The 14,949-nt window shown below is 42.1% G+C and overlaps 1 protein-coding gene across 2 annotated transcripts in view; it reads left to right on the forward strand.

The window, feature by feature from the left end:
• The first annotated feature begins 1,994 nt into the window (after positions 1 to 1,994).
• The window catches only part of LOC143504294 (NACHT, LRR and PYD domains-containing protein 3-like), a 75,314-nt gene continuing 62,359 nt past the window's right edge, over positions 1,995 to 14,949 (forward strand). Inside the window, exons 1-9 of one of the 2 annotated variants that reach the window (XM_076995805.1) lie at positions 1,995 to 2,102; positions 2,819 to 2,920; positions 3,034 to 3,177; positions 4,656 to 4,710; positions 5,394 to 5,598; positions 6,682 to 8,479; positions 11,148 to 11,318; positions 13,059 to 13,229; positions 14,523 to 14,693. In XM_076995805.1, coding sequence (XP_076851920.1) covers positions 2,886 to 2,920; positions 3,034 to 3,177; positions 4,656 to 4,710; positions 5,394 to 5,598; positions 6,682 to 8,479; positions 11,148 to 11,318; positions 13,059 to 13,229; positions 14,523 to 14,693 — 2,750 coding nt within the window. In that variant the 5' untranslated portion in view covers positions 1,995 to 2,102; positions 2,819 to 2,885. Of the gene's footprint in view, positions 2,103 to 2,709; positions 2,921 to 3,033; positions 3,178 to 4,655; positions 4,711 to 5,393; positions 5,599 to 6,681; positions 8,480 to 11,147; positions 11,319 to 13,058; positions 13,230 to 14,522; positions 14,694 to 14,949 lie in introns of both variants that reach the window. The other variant, XM_076995804.1, reaches the window with a different exon arrangement.

The following is a 14,949-nucleotide window of genomic DNA, read 5'->3' on the forward strand; positions in this document are numbered from 1 at the left end:
CTGAAGTTTAAGAAAGAATATTGCAAATTTGCAATATTCCAAAATGTAAATTCACACTTGAGTGTACTAAAGCTTTAATACTTCTCTTATATGTTTAGGTACATGCATAGGTCAGTTTGAGATATATTTTAGGTTGTGAAAATGGAGATTAATTAAGTTACAAGCAAAACCAGCAGCATAGAATTTTTTCGTTTTTTTTTATTCACATATATATACATTTATGCACTGTGACAAAAAACTGCAGGATATTTTACGGATAACTTTTAACTGAAGGTCAATAAGGGTATTGTCTATTCAAAAACACTTTTAAAAAGTAGTGCCCAGACGTGGGAACGAAAAATCACTTTCTTAGCAATTTTTGCTAGTTCACCTTATGGCCTAAATGTATACATATGAAATACAAATGTACAGTCATGGCCAAAAGTTTTGAGAATGACACAAATATATTTTCACATGATCTGCTGCCCTCTGGTTGTTATGTGTGTTTGTCAGATGTTTTTATCACATACAGAAATATAATTGCAATCATATGAGTAACAAAAGATTTGATTGACAGTTAGAATGAGTTAATGCAGCAAGCCAATATTTGCAGTGTTGACCCTTTTTCAGGACCTCTGCAATTCTCCGTGGCATGCTTTCACTCAACTTCTGGACCAAATCCTGACTGATAGCAGTCCATTCTTGCACAATCAATGCTTGCATTTTGTCAGAATGTGTAGGTTTGTTTGTCCACCCGTCTCTTGATGATTGACCACAAGTTCTCAATGGGATTAAGATCTGGGGAGTTTTCAGGCCATGGACCCAAAATCTCCATTTTGTTCCCTGAGCCATTTAGTTATCACCTTTGCTTTATGGCAAGGTGCTCCATCATGCTGGAAAAGGCATGGTTGATCACCAAACTGCTCTTGGATGGTTGGGAGAAGTTGCTCTCGGAGGACATTCTGGTATCATTCTTTATTCATGGCTGTGTTTTTAGACAAGACTGTGAGAGAGCCGATTCCCTTGGCTGAGAAGCAACCCCACACATGAATGGTTTCAGGATGCTTTACAGTTGGCATGAGACAAGACTAGTGGTAGTGCTCACCTCGTCTTCTCCTAACAAGCCGTTTTCCAGATGTCCCAAAAAATCGGAAAGGGGATTAATCAGAGAAAATGATTTTACCCCAGTCCTCAGCAGTCCACTCCCTGTACCTTTTGCAGAATATCAGTCTGTCCCTGATGTTTTTCCTGGAGAGAAGTGGCTTCTTTGCTGCCCTCCTTGAGACCAGGCCTTGCTCCAAGAGTCTCCGCCTCACAGTGCGTGCAGATGGACTCACACCTGCCTGCTGCCATTCCTGAGCAAGCTCTGCACTGCTGGTAGCCCGATCCCGCAGCTGAAACACTTTTAAGAGACGGTCCTGGTGCTTGCTGGTCTTTCTTGGGCGCCCTGGAGCTTTTTTGGCAACAATGGAACCTCTCTCCTTGTAGTTCTTGATGATGCGATAGATTGTTGACTGAGGTGCAATCTTTCTAGCTGTGACACTCTTCCCTGTTAGGCCATTTTTGTGCAGTGCAATGATGACTGCATATGTTTCTTTAGAGATAACCATGGTTAACAGAAGAGAAACAATGATGCCAAGCACCAGCCTACTTTTAAAGTGTCCAGTGGTGTCATTCTTACTTAATCATGACAGATTGATCTCCAGCCCTGTCCTCATCAACACCCACACCTGTGTTAATGGAGCAATCACTGAAACTATGTTAGCTGGTCCTTTTAAGGCAGGGCTGCAATGAAGTTGAAATGTGTTTTGGGGGATAAAGTTCATTTTCTAGGCAAATATTTACTTTGCAATTAAGTGCTGTTAAGCTGATCACTCTTTATAACATTCTGGGGTATATGCAAATTGCCATTATAAAAACTGAAGCTTTTTCAAATTAATATTTGTATCATTCTCAAAACGTTTGGCCATGACGTTCACGTTTGTTTTTCGCTCTGTGTCTGTGCGCCCCCTAGTGTTCGCACGGAAACTACGTCATAGGTGTGGTCAAATGAGATGAGACGAAACCGAAAGTAAACGCCAAATAAAAATCACCTTATGAACGCACGTCTGGGACATACGACGGTGAGTTTATTAACACTTACAGAAATGTTTGAAATGTTACATTATGTACAAAATATACTGGTTTAATGTTCTAACGATAAAGGACGTAATCCAGTCTGAATCTGTACGAAACGATCTGTGACAAAACGGCGAACTTTTTGAACTTCAGTCACTCCGGAAATGTAGATTACTGACACGGAGAAAGGTGATAGCGCATGTCGTATTTAACATTGTTCAGGAGAATCTGTATTTAAGGATCATCGTCAAAGAGTCACTGTAGTTAGAGATACTTATGATACCTAAATATAACTATTTAAATACAAGTTTAAAATTAAATATGGATTCAAATATTATTTAGCATTTTTCAAGAGAGGCCACTGTATAGTCACTGATATTGTCACACTGGAAGAACTGTTTGCCTTTAAATCACATTTGTATTTGTTCTAAACTAGACGATCTTAGGCGGAACATTGGTAAAAAAAAGAAAAAAACATCGTCAATATTCATTAATATAAGTTGCCAAAAGATGGCGCTAAAGTAGCGTGTAATTGCATTTAAGTGTTTAGCAAGCGTTCACGTATATGTAGAATACTGTATATAACATATCTGTTAAAATGTCCTTTTCCAGTGTGTCCAGTGTTACTGGGATTGTGTTTGGGGGCGGAGTCACACTGCCGTGACATCAGGTTCATTATAATCAGTGTTTCAGTGTCCTGCTCCTCCTCTTTATGATGAAGTGTTGACAGGGAGCAGAGAGCAGCATCTCCAGTGCCCAGCTGTGTGTGTGTGAAGAGGAACAACTCCATGATGGAGCCTCATAACTCCAGCAGTGACCCAAAGTGAGGAGCTTTACATCAGCACTTAATCTGAGGAAACAGGAAGAGGGAATATTCAGGATAAATGAGATGTAGTGAAGGACTTAATTACTCAACACTTTCCTCATCTTCATCAGGGTGAAGAGCGTATTTTCAGTATCCAGCCGTGTGTTTATGAAGAGTGAATCATCTCCACTACCCAGCTGTGTGTCTATGAAGAGTGACTGGTCCATGCCATGTCCTCCTTACTTCAGTAGTGGGCCTGTGACCCCTGACCCACAGTGAGTGACACATTACACACAGAGATTCTTTAATCAGACTGAAAGTATTTTAAGTCTTCATTCTCCACATTTTCCTCTGTTTCTCCCTCCTCAGTTCTTACGTATGTGTGGAGGGAGTAAATATTTGTGGTTCCTTAATCCCACATTAAAGCCAGTACCACTGAATTATACTTAAACAAATAAGGAACAGAGTAATAAAATAAAGAAGACAGACTCCAAGATCACTTGATGAGAATAACAGGTCCCACTTTATTGTAGAGCAACGTTGGTGTACAGTTGAGTCTCTCCCCAACATGAAAGTCTCCAGGGCTCAGAGGAGCACTAATGTTTATTCATACAGTATATTCTGTAACGAGGTGACAGATGCAGCAGACACAGGAGGTGGTGCTGGGTCGACTTTAATGTCCATTTCCATCATAGTCACAGCACAACTCAAAGCTGTTAAATGCAGTTTAAATGCAAGGTATCAGAGGAGCGGATAGCGCTCTGAACTCTGAAGAGAGTCACTCAATCTTGACCTTTAACGGATAAAGAGGGTTACTGGAAATGAGTGACAGGTGCAGGAATGAAGAGAACTGATCAGTAGGCGGGGCTTGTGATCTATGGAGTGAACGAGAGGTGGAGTGTTGTGAAGTGGGCGGATCCCCTGAGGAGCCGGACCGGCCTACCGTGACATATTCTAATCAGATACACATTGCTCCTCCTACTCTATTTACATATCTACTTTAGATTCCACCATTATGTCCAATCAACATGACTTCACACCCCAGTCATTCATATTCATATACACATTCATTATATATGTATGAGGTCCAAATGTAAAAGTTCTGTCTGTTTAAAGATCCCCTGATCTGGACCTTTATCAAATGAGGCCTTTTACTGTGTCATCTTACATCCACAGTTCATCCAGCAGCATGTAGAGGCCCTTTCATTATCTGTCTGTGTTCATGTTAGGGCTGCCATTAACGACTATTTTTCTATCGATTCAACTATCGACTATTTTATCGATTGGTCGACTAGTCTAAACGATTAATTTTCTGCAGAACAAAAAACAACGAAATTGGCTTTCTTGTAAATTACATATATTCCGACAACATAATACAGAACAAAAAATGTAAAACAGCTTTATAGTGCAAAATGTTAGTGCAAAACTTTACTCTCCAGCATAGTAAACATAAAAAGAGGGCCTATTCAGTGATGTAACTTGAAATTCCACATTTCCTTTATTAAATTCAAGTTTTTTATATTAAACAAAGTGCATACTACTTTTAAACGGCCTCTTCAGCAGAGTAAACAAACAAAATAAAAGAGTGCTTAAGTCGACTGTGCAACTGCTACCAAATCATTGCCTTTTCTGGTGGCCCATCTTCCAGATCAGCCATGCTGATTGTGCTTCCATTTAAGGTGTTTGTGCATCATGTATTCAGGTCTATAAAATGTAGATTTTCCATTAAAGTTGTTGTTCTGTTTGTCCACAGTGCCCAAAAGAAACCTGTAAATATTTCTAAAGACAAACTGGAGTCAGTATTCAAGGTGTGTATTTGTCCGCGCGTGTGTGTGTGTTTGTTTGTGTGTGTGTTTGTTTGTGTGTGTGTTTGTTTGTGTGTGTGTGTGTTTGTGTGTGTGTGTGTGTGTGTGTGTGTGTGTGTGTGTGTGTGTGTGTGTGTGTCATGCTGAGCTCCACCCTCTCCTGTCAATCTGTCTGTTTGGTCCCTCTAGCCCCGCCCAGCCTTTCCCTGTTTATACTTCCCATGTGTTTTTCATGGCTGTCTGTCCCTCCTTCCATTCAGTAACTCCACCCTGTGATTATCAGTCCCACCTCTTCACAGTTGACTTCTCTTGTTAGTCTGTCCTATTTAATCTCTGTCCCTTCTCTTGTTAGTCTGTCCTATTTAATCTCTGTCCCTTCTCTTGTTAGTCTGTCCTATTTAATCTCTGTCCCTTCTCTTGTTAGTCTGTTTTATTTAATCTCTGTCCCTTCTCTTGTTAGTCTGTCATATTTAAGCTTTGTTAATTCTCTTGTTCTGTGGTAGTTCTTAAAACTGTATTCTTGAAACTTAAATATTAAACTTTTGTACTTTAACTTTTGTAATAAACCATAATGTCCACAGGACCACCCAGTCCCTCTCAGTTCAGTCCTCTCTTGTGTTTAATGGATTATCCTGTTATAATCATCTGTGTGTAACACTGTAGTTTTACTGATACTGTTTATTCAGGAGCTGGAGCACAAAATCATCTCTCTGGTGAAAAATGAGCTGAAGAGATTCAAGAATCTACTGAGTCCAGATTACCCAGCATGCACTGAGAAACAGGTGGAGGATGAGGAGGATCAGAGCAGTGTCAGAGAGGGGGCGATGAAGATCACACTGCACGTCCTGAGGAACATGAACCAGACAGACCTCGCTAACACACTACAGACCAGTAAGAGCTCTGGGTCATGACATCATAACATCACTTTATTACTTCAGAGGGAGGACACTGTTGGTGAATCTCAGTTCACAATGAGGATCTTAAATCAGTGTTGGTCTGTCCTCAGTTGACCTCCCTTCAGTGTAGTCTGCTCAGGTGCAGACTCAAGACTCTCCTACATTTATCACTGTTGTCATGTGATTGTAGAATGTTGATGCTTTGAGGATACGTTGTTATTCTTTAAAACTGAGCCAATCAGATTTGACCACAGGTCACTGTCTCATGATGTCATACACAGGTGTGTTTTCTGTTTCCCTCCATTGTCTCTCAGATGTCCAGTCTGCTAGTTGTAGGTCTCCTCAGTCAGGTGACAGTTACCAGTGTGTGTGGTGGAACTTCAGCTGGTGTAATGGCTTCCTCCATCAACGCATGTTTTCTCAATGTCATTTTTGATACTCAGACATTCTAACCCGTTGGCACGCTGAGGCATAATCACTGGCACGCGACACGCTGGACCAGTATCAGCAAAAAAAATTTATAATAAAAAATAGATCACAATCCTCCAATCGAAATCGCTCCTCAATGCTCTGCTCGGTGGAGGCGTTTATACTTGGTGATTGATCGCGATATAATACTTAATTTGTGTCCATTTACACCTCCCCTCCGCTAACAATTTAAACCCCCCCCCCCCCCCCCCCCCCCCCGTCATCAATTTTAAACTTGCTCCCCCTCCCCTCAACAATTTTAAGCTCACTACCCCCCCCCCCCCCACCCCCCGCCGCACCAATATTATTTGTTGTTGATAGTGGCACACTCATTGACTGGACATGTTAAAGTTGGCACTCCATGTCTCAAAGGTTGCCGACCCCTGGTCTTACCTAAAGTTGGCACTCCATGTCTCAAAGGTTGCCGACCCCTGGTCTTACCTATCTCTAACATTTACAGTATTTCAATTTCCTGAATGTATCATGGTCAATCTATGGGGACTAAATATCTATTAATAATAATGTCTTTTCTTGTATTTTCTGCAATGAGTTGTTTATGGTTGGCCTTAAATCAGATTAACATGTGTGCTGTTGTCTTCCACTTTATCAGAAATGTTCCCTGCTTGCCACAGAAAGCTGAAATCCAAACTGAGGGAAAAATGTGAGAAAATTAATGAAGGAATCTCACAGCATGGAACCACAGCACTTCTGAATGAGATCTACACAGAGCTCTACATCACAGAGGGAGGGAGTGGAGAGATGAATAATGAACATGAGGTGAGACAGATTGAGACAGCATCCAGGAGACCAGCAACACAGGAGACACCCATCAAATGCAGTGACATCTTTAGACCCTTACCAGGACAAGACAAAGCCATCAGAACTGTGCTGACTAAAGGAGTGGCTGGAATTGGTAAAACAGTCTCAGTGCAGAAGTTCATACTGGACTGGTGTGAAGGAAATGTAAATCAGGATGTTCTCTTCATATTTCCACTTCCTTTTAGGGAGCTGAATTTGATGAAGGAGAAAAAGCTCAGTCTGGTGCAGCTTCTTCATTGCTTTTTTCCAGAAACACGTGAATTAAAACCAACTCACTATACATACTACAAAATTCTGTTCATCTTTGACGGTCTGGATGAGTGTCGTCTTCGTCTAGATTTCCAGAACAATGACAGCGTGTGGGATGTAACAGAGTCGACCTCAGTGGATGTGCTGCTGACAAACCTCATCAAGGGGAATCTGCTTCCCTCTGCTATCCTCTGGATAACATCTCGACCAGCAGCAGCCAATCAGATCCCTCCTGAGTGTGTTGACCAGGTAACAGAGGTGCGAGGGTTCAGTGGCCCTCAGAGAGAGGAGTACTTCAGGAAGAGAATCAGTGACCAGAGTCTGGCCAACAGAATCATCTCACACATGAAGTCATCAAGAAGTCTCTACATCATGTGCCACATTCCAGTCTTCTGTTGGATTGCAGCCACTGTTCTAGAGAGGATGTTGGGTGAAGCAGAGAGTGGGGAGATCCCCAAGACTCTGACTCAGATGTTCACACACTTCCTGATCTTTCACATCAAACACAAGGACCAAAAGTATGATCAGAAAAGTGACACTTACCCTCAACTAGAAAAAAAATCTAGAAAACATATTTTGGCACTGGGAAAACTGGCTTTCCAACAGCTGGATAAAGGCAACCTGATCTTCTATGAGGAAGACCTGAGAAACAGTGGCATTGATGTCAGAGAAATATCAGTGTATTCAGGACTGTGCACTCAGATCTTCAGAGAGGAGTTTGGTCTACAGCTGGGGAAGGTGTTCAGCTTTGTACATCTGAGTGTTCAGGAGTTTCTGGCTGCTTTATATGTGTTCATTACCTTCATCTCCACCAACACAAATGTGCTGGAACAGCAACACCCTGGATTGTTCAGTATTTTCAAAAAATCAATATCTTCTCTCCTCAACAGTGCAGTGGACAAGGCCTTACAGAGTCAGAATGGACACCTGGACCTTTTCCTCCGCTTCCTTCTGGGTCTCTCACTGGAGTCCAATCAGACTCTCTTACGAGGTCTACTGACACGGACAGGAAGCAGCTCTCACTGCAAAGAGGAAACAGTCCAGTACATCAAGGAGAAGATCAGGGAGAATCCCTCTCCAGAGAAATCCATCAATCTGTTCCACTGTCTGAATGAACTGAATGATCATTCTCTAGTACAGGAAGTCCAAACATACCTGAGCAGAGGAGGTGACACTCGTCTTCATGGAGTCAGGCTCTCTCCTGCTCAGTGGTCAGCTCTGGTGTTTGTGTTGCTGAACTCAGAAGAGGAGCTGGATGAATTTGACCTGAGGAAATATGACCCATCAGAGAAATGTCTACTGAGACTGCTGCCAGTGGTCAAAGCATCCAGAAAAGTCATGTGAGTATTTTCATTCAGAGATTCACAGTGGACATAGCACTGGATGCTCCTGAATCAGAAGGTCTATCAGAGGGGGGGGGGGGGCGCTGCCTCTGTGCTCTGGGGTGTGGGGCCCGGGGTGTGGGGGGAGCAGGTGCTGGCCCTCAGCGTGGTGGCGGGACATGGGGCCCGGTGCCTAGGGCCCTGCCCGCGCGGGGGTGACCTGCGCCACTGCGGGTCCGCCGCTGGGTGGGGTGGGTCAGTCTGCCTTGTGTCGGGGCATCGGGCCTGGGCCTTGGGGCTCTGAGGTGCCTGGGTGGTGGGGGTGGGGCGGTCAGGGTACCCGCGGATCCTTAAAAAGTCTTAAAATGTCTTAAATTTAGTTTTCCATATTCAAGGCCTAAAAATGTCTTAAAATGTCTGGAATTTTATGAGGGGAGGCATTAAATTATTATAAGTGTGCTGTTCAGTTGTTCTGGCGCGATGTGAACTTCCGAATCTAGCGCTAATGCAGAAAAAAAACCGCTCCAGGGTCCTAGTGCTAGATTCCTAGCGTTGGAGTATACAACAACGTCAACAATTTTCGTTCGCCAACCCCCCCCCCCCCCCCCCCCCCCCCCCCGTCAACAATTCTCGTTCTCGTTCTCACCCGTCTCCTAACCACTGTCTGTCCCTCAGTTTTTACTGCACTTTAGACATTGAGGGCTTTTGAGGGGATGGTGTGGACACACGTCGTCCAGTGGCCCGGGGCTTTGCCCACGTTTGTCCCAGCACCTGTCCCCTCAATTTTAACTACACCATAGTATCACACACTACCATACATGCATCTACACCAACACCTACACACTACACAGCACTGGGTGTGGAGGGGTGGGAAGGCCTTCCTTCACCCGTTTCCTGCTCCCTGCCGGGACAGGGATGGGTCGCTAGCGCGGGGCTGGACTGGTGGCGTCCTGGAGCTGCTGCCGATCCTTGCTGGTCCAGCCATTTGCCCCCGCCGTGGAGGGTGTGTTAGTTTGGATGAATGTGTCTTTGTCCTTGTCTCTTTTTGTATAGGTGGGTGAATGAGTACATGTTGGGGGGGGGTATGGGTGTGTGTGTATATATTGGGATGAATGTGTAAGTATATTTGTGGGTGTATACATGTCCGTAAGAGTGTATATGGGTGAATGTGTGTGGGAGTGTATGTTTGTGTAGGTATATATATGTATGAGGTTCTATATGAGGGTGAGTGTGGGTGTATGTATGTGTATATGGATGTGTGTAGGTGTATATATAATGAGGGTGTATATAAGGGGGTTTGTGTATGTATGTAGGGGTGTATACATGTCCGTAAGAGTGTATATGGGTGTGTGTGTGTATATATTGGGGTGAATGTAAGTACATTTGTGGGTGTATACATGTCCGTAAGAGTGTATATGGGTGTGGGTGAATGTGTGTGGGAGTGTATGTTTGAGTGGATGTACATGTGCATGTAGGTGTATATATGTGGGTGAGTGTGTGTGTGTGTGTATGTATGTGTATATGGATGTGTGTAGGTGTATACATGGTAAGGGCGTATATAAGGGGGTGTGTGTGTGTATGTATGTAGGAGTGTATACATGGGGGTGAGTGTATGTGTGAGGACAGCTGGTTCTGGGTCTGGGGCTTGTTGTGCCCGGTCCTCTCCTGGCTGGTCCCCTGGGGTTACTTCTCCCCTTTTTTCTGTCTTTTCCCTTTTTATTTTCTCTCCCCCTCTTTTCTATATTCTATCTTCTTATGGTCCACCTAACCCCAATAATTATCACTATTGCACTGTATTAGAACACTGGCAGACAAACCAACATAGAACGACTGAGAACACTCAGTGGGAAACGAAAACAGGCGAAGGAAAATGCAGGAGCTGTGTGTGTGTGTGTGAGTGAGAGAGAGAGAGAGAGAGAGAGAGAGAGAGAGAGAGAGAGAGAGAGGAGAGAGAGAGAGAGAGAGAGAGAGAGAGAGAGAGAGAGAGAGAGAGAGAGAGAGAGAGAGAGAGAGAGAGAGAGAGAGAGAGAGAGATGGCTTGGGCTGTGAAAGCGTAGGCAGCAAACAACTTCAGCAAAGGGCTGCTGAAGTTGCTCTCTCTAAATAGGCTGCAAACAGCTGTAGCCTATCACGCTCAATTGCCTCCGGGTCTAGCTCGCGAGCTCCCCCCAGTGGCGGCAGGAGGAACGCGTCTGGGTCCAACCCTGACACACACTTTGTTTATTGAAGTAAATGGAGGAAACAACTGGGCAGAGGGATCCAGACGTAATCCAAAGTCAATGTCAAAAAAACAGTCCAGCTCAGGTACACACAAAAAGAAGAAAAAACAGGTAGAGGTACAAAAAGGGAGAATCCAGGAGAGCAGTGAACTAGACAAACTGGGTCGAACCACAAAGAGAATAGAATACAGGAAAAACCGCTTGGCATGCTTTCAAAATGTCTGCAATACTTCACAAAGAGTTTTGTGAGTGTCCTGATATATATATAATAGCCTATGATGAGAACCAGGTGTGAATTAATACAGAGGGGAGGAGGAAAGGGTCAGAAAACGTGGGGCATTCTGGGAGTTGCAGTCTCCAGGGTTGAGCTGCATGACAGATACAGAGGATAATTTAATCAGCAGTTCAGATTCTGGAATCCAGCATCTGATTGATCTACATTTTGTACTGTATTCACTCATTTACAGACTGTCTGGCTGTGGTCTCACTGAGGAGTCTTGCAAATCTCTCACATCAGTTCTACAAACAGAAAACTCACTGAAACAGCTGGAGATTAATAATAATGACCTAAAAGTTTCAGGAGTGGAGCAGCTCTGTGCTGGACTGAAGAGTTCAAACTGTAAACTGGAGATTCTCAGGTGAGTTTTCTGTCAATTTAATCTGGAATGGAAACAGTAAAGTGTGGTGGCACTACAGGGTTTTAATCAATTTTAAGATTAATATTTATGTACTTTTAAAATGTCAATTTCCTTTTAAAATAATAAACTTCCTTTGATTACACTATAAAAAATCCTATCACAAGGCAATGCAAGACAATTTCACACTTTATTATTTTATGAGGTTTTCTTTCTTTGTTAATTCCAAATATTTTCTGTTAAAATTAACTACATGAACTACATTTCATTGTGTTACGGTGATAGCTCCGGACCCCTCCTTGTGGGCGTGTCGTTATGTCGTCTGTGTGCAGTTATGTCCATGTTTGTAGTTCCGTGGGTGTGGGTCGTCTGTGAGCGTGTTCGTAGTCTCACCTGTGCCTTGTCTCGTGATCATTGGGGAATGTGTTCACCACCTATTTAATGTGCGTTTGCACAATGTCTCGTGCTCGTCTTTGTCTTGAGTTCGTGCCTGCATGAGTTGTCTGTTTGTGCTTACGCTACCGTGCTGGACTTCACCCGTGTTTGTGTTATTAAAAGTGTATGTTCACCACACTACTCGTCGTTGTGCCTGCCTCCTCCTCCACGCGTTACACATTGACTGACCACATTGTGGAGAGAAAGAAAAATGTGTGATGCATAAGTAGATTTACATAATCTCCTAGAAGAGAAATGTAACACTCTAAAGAGACTCAGATGAGCCCTTGTTCAAATGTATGTGGGTATTTATGGAAATGTTCATACTCCTACACAGAGCTGAACACACACACACACACACACACCTGCATAGAAGTGACAAACACACAGGTTGTAAAACAGCTCTGCCCCAAGTGTGTTATTAATGTTCCAAATCCAGACATCTACACTACCTCAATATCTTTTGATTTCATTTACACATATGACAAATACCCCAATATTAAAATGACATGTAATGAAAAATCCACCTTTTCAGTGCTTGTGCACACACATTTGACAACATTATGTCAAAGTTCAGAGCTAAACAGGTTAGGATTATTAGGTTTAATATTGTGGAGGGTGTTTGGTAGTGTAGGATCATATGTGAGGAATGGATATGAAACCTCACCATGACAGTAGTTTATTATAAAGCACAGGGTGAAGCCTCCACTACAGTTACTGGCCTCTGCTTTTATACTTTTCAATCTGTTAATGTAATTAATTTCATCCTATTTTACAAGATACTGTGATGTGGGGTACATATTAGTCACAAACGTACACAGACTTAAACACACTTTGTTTATTGAAGTAAATGGAGGAAACAACTGGGCAGAGGGATCCAGACATAATCCAAAGTCAATGTCAAAAAAACAGTCCAGGTCAGGTACACACAAAAAGAAGAAAAAACAGACAGAGGTACAAAAAGGGAGAATCCAGGAGAGCAGTGAACTAGACAAACTGGGTCGAACCACAAAGAGAATAGAATACAGGAAAAAACGTTATGTATGCTTTCAAAATGTCGGCAATACTTCACAAAGAGTTTAGTGAGTGTTGTGATATATATAATAGCCTATGATGAGAACCAGTTGTGAACTATTACTGAGGGGAGGAGGAACGGGTCAGACGACGTGGGGCATTCTGGGAGTTGCAGTCTCCAGGGTTGAGCTGCATGACAGATACAGAGGATAATTTAATCAGCAGTTCAGATTCTGTAATCCAGCATCATCTGATTGATCTGTATTTTGTACTGTATTTACTCCTCCTTTACAGACTGTCTGGCTGTGGTCTCACTGAGGAGTCTTGCAAATCTCTCACATCAGTTCTACAAACAGAAAACTCACTGAAAGAGCTGAAGATTAATAATAATGACCTACAAGATTCAGGAGTGGAGCAGCTCTGTGCTGGTCTGAAGAGTTCAAACTGTAAACTGGAGATTCTCAGGTGAGTTTTCTGTCAATTTAATCTGGAATGGAAACAGTGAAGTGTGGTGACACTACAGGGTTTTAATAAATATTAAGATAAATATTTATGTACTTTTAAAAGTAAATTTCCTTTTTTAAAATAATAAAACTCCTTTGAGTACAGTATAAAAACATCTACCACAATGCAATGCAAGACAATTTCATTCTTTATTGTTTTATGAGGTTTTCGTTCTTTATTAATTTCAAATATTTTCTGTTAAAATTAACTACATGAACTACATTTCATTGACTGACCACTTTGCGGAGAGAAAGAAAAATGTGTGATGCATAAGTAGATTTACATAATCTCCTAGAAGAGAAATGTAACACTCTAAAGAGACTCATATGAGCCCTTGTTCAAATGTATGTGGGTATTTATGGAAATGTTCATACTCCTACACAGAGCTGAACACACACACACACACACACACACACATGCATAGAAGCGACAAACACACAGGTTGTAAAACAGATCTGCCCCAAGTGTGTTATTAATGTTCCAAATCCAGACATCCACATCCACAATACTGTGAAAGAAAATGTGGCAATATCTTTAATTTCATTTACACATTTGACATATACCCCAATATTAAAATAATGAAAATCCACCTTTTCAGTGCATGTGCACACACATTTGACTACATTATATCAAAGTTCAGAGCTAAGCAGTTTAGGATTATTAGGTTTAATATTGTGGAGGGTGTTTGGTGGTGTAGGCTCATAGGTGAGGAATGGATACGAGACCTCACCATGTCAGTAGTTTATTATAAAGCACAGAGTGAAGCCTCTACTACAGTTACTGGCCTCTGCTTTGATACTTTTTAATCTGTTAATGCAATTAATTTCATCCTGCTTTACAAGATACTGTGATGCGTGGTACATATTAGTCACAAACGCACACAGATTTAAACACACAGATAGGCAACAACTGGGCAGAGGGATCCAGACATAATCCAAAGTCAATGTCAAAAAAGCAGTCCAGGTCAGGTATACACAAAAAGAAGAAAAAACAGACAGAGGTACAAAAAGGGAGAATCCAGGAGAGCAGTGAACTAGACAAACTGGGTCGAACCATGAAGAGAATAGAATGCAGGAAAAAACAATACTGAGGGGAGGAGGAAAGGGTCAGACGACGTGGGGCATTCTGGGAGTTGCAGTCTCCAGGGTTGAGCTGCATGACAGATACAGAGGATAATTTAATCAGCAGTTCAGATTCTGGAATCCAGCATCATCTGATTGATCTACATTTTGTACTGTATTTACTCCTTTACAGACTGTCTGGCTGTGGTCTCACTGAGGAGTCTTGCAAATCTCTCACATCAGTTCTACAAACAGAAAACTCACTGAAAGAACTGGAGATGAATAATAATGACCTAAAAGATTCAGGAGTGGAGCAGCTCTGTGCTGGACTGAAGAGTTCAAACTGTAAACTGGAGATTCTCAGGTGAGTTTATTGTCAATTTAATCTGGAATGGAAACAGTGAAGTGTGGTGACACTACAGGGTTTTAATACATTTTAAGATAAAATATTTATGTACTTTTAAAACGTCAATTTCCTTTTAAAAATAATACACTTCCTTTGAGTACACTATAAAAAATCCTATCACAATGAACTGCATGACAATTTCACACTTTATTATTTTATGAGGCTTTTTTTTTATTAATTCCAAATATTTTCTGTTAAAATTAACTACATGAAC

This window comes from Brachyhypopomus gauderio, unplaced genomic scaffold (assembly GCF_052324685.1).
Source record: "Brachyhypopomus gauderio isolate BG-103 unplaced genomic scaffold, BGAUD_0.2 sc254, whole genome shotgun sequence".
Taxonomy (NCBI): domain Eukaryota; kingdom Metazoa; phylum Chordata; class Actinopteri; order Gymnotiformes; family Hypopomidae; genus Brachyhypopomus; species Brachyhypopomus gauderio.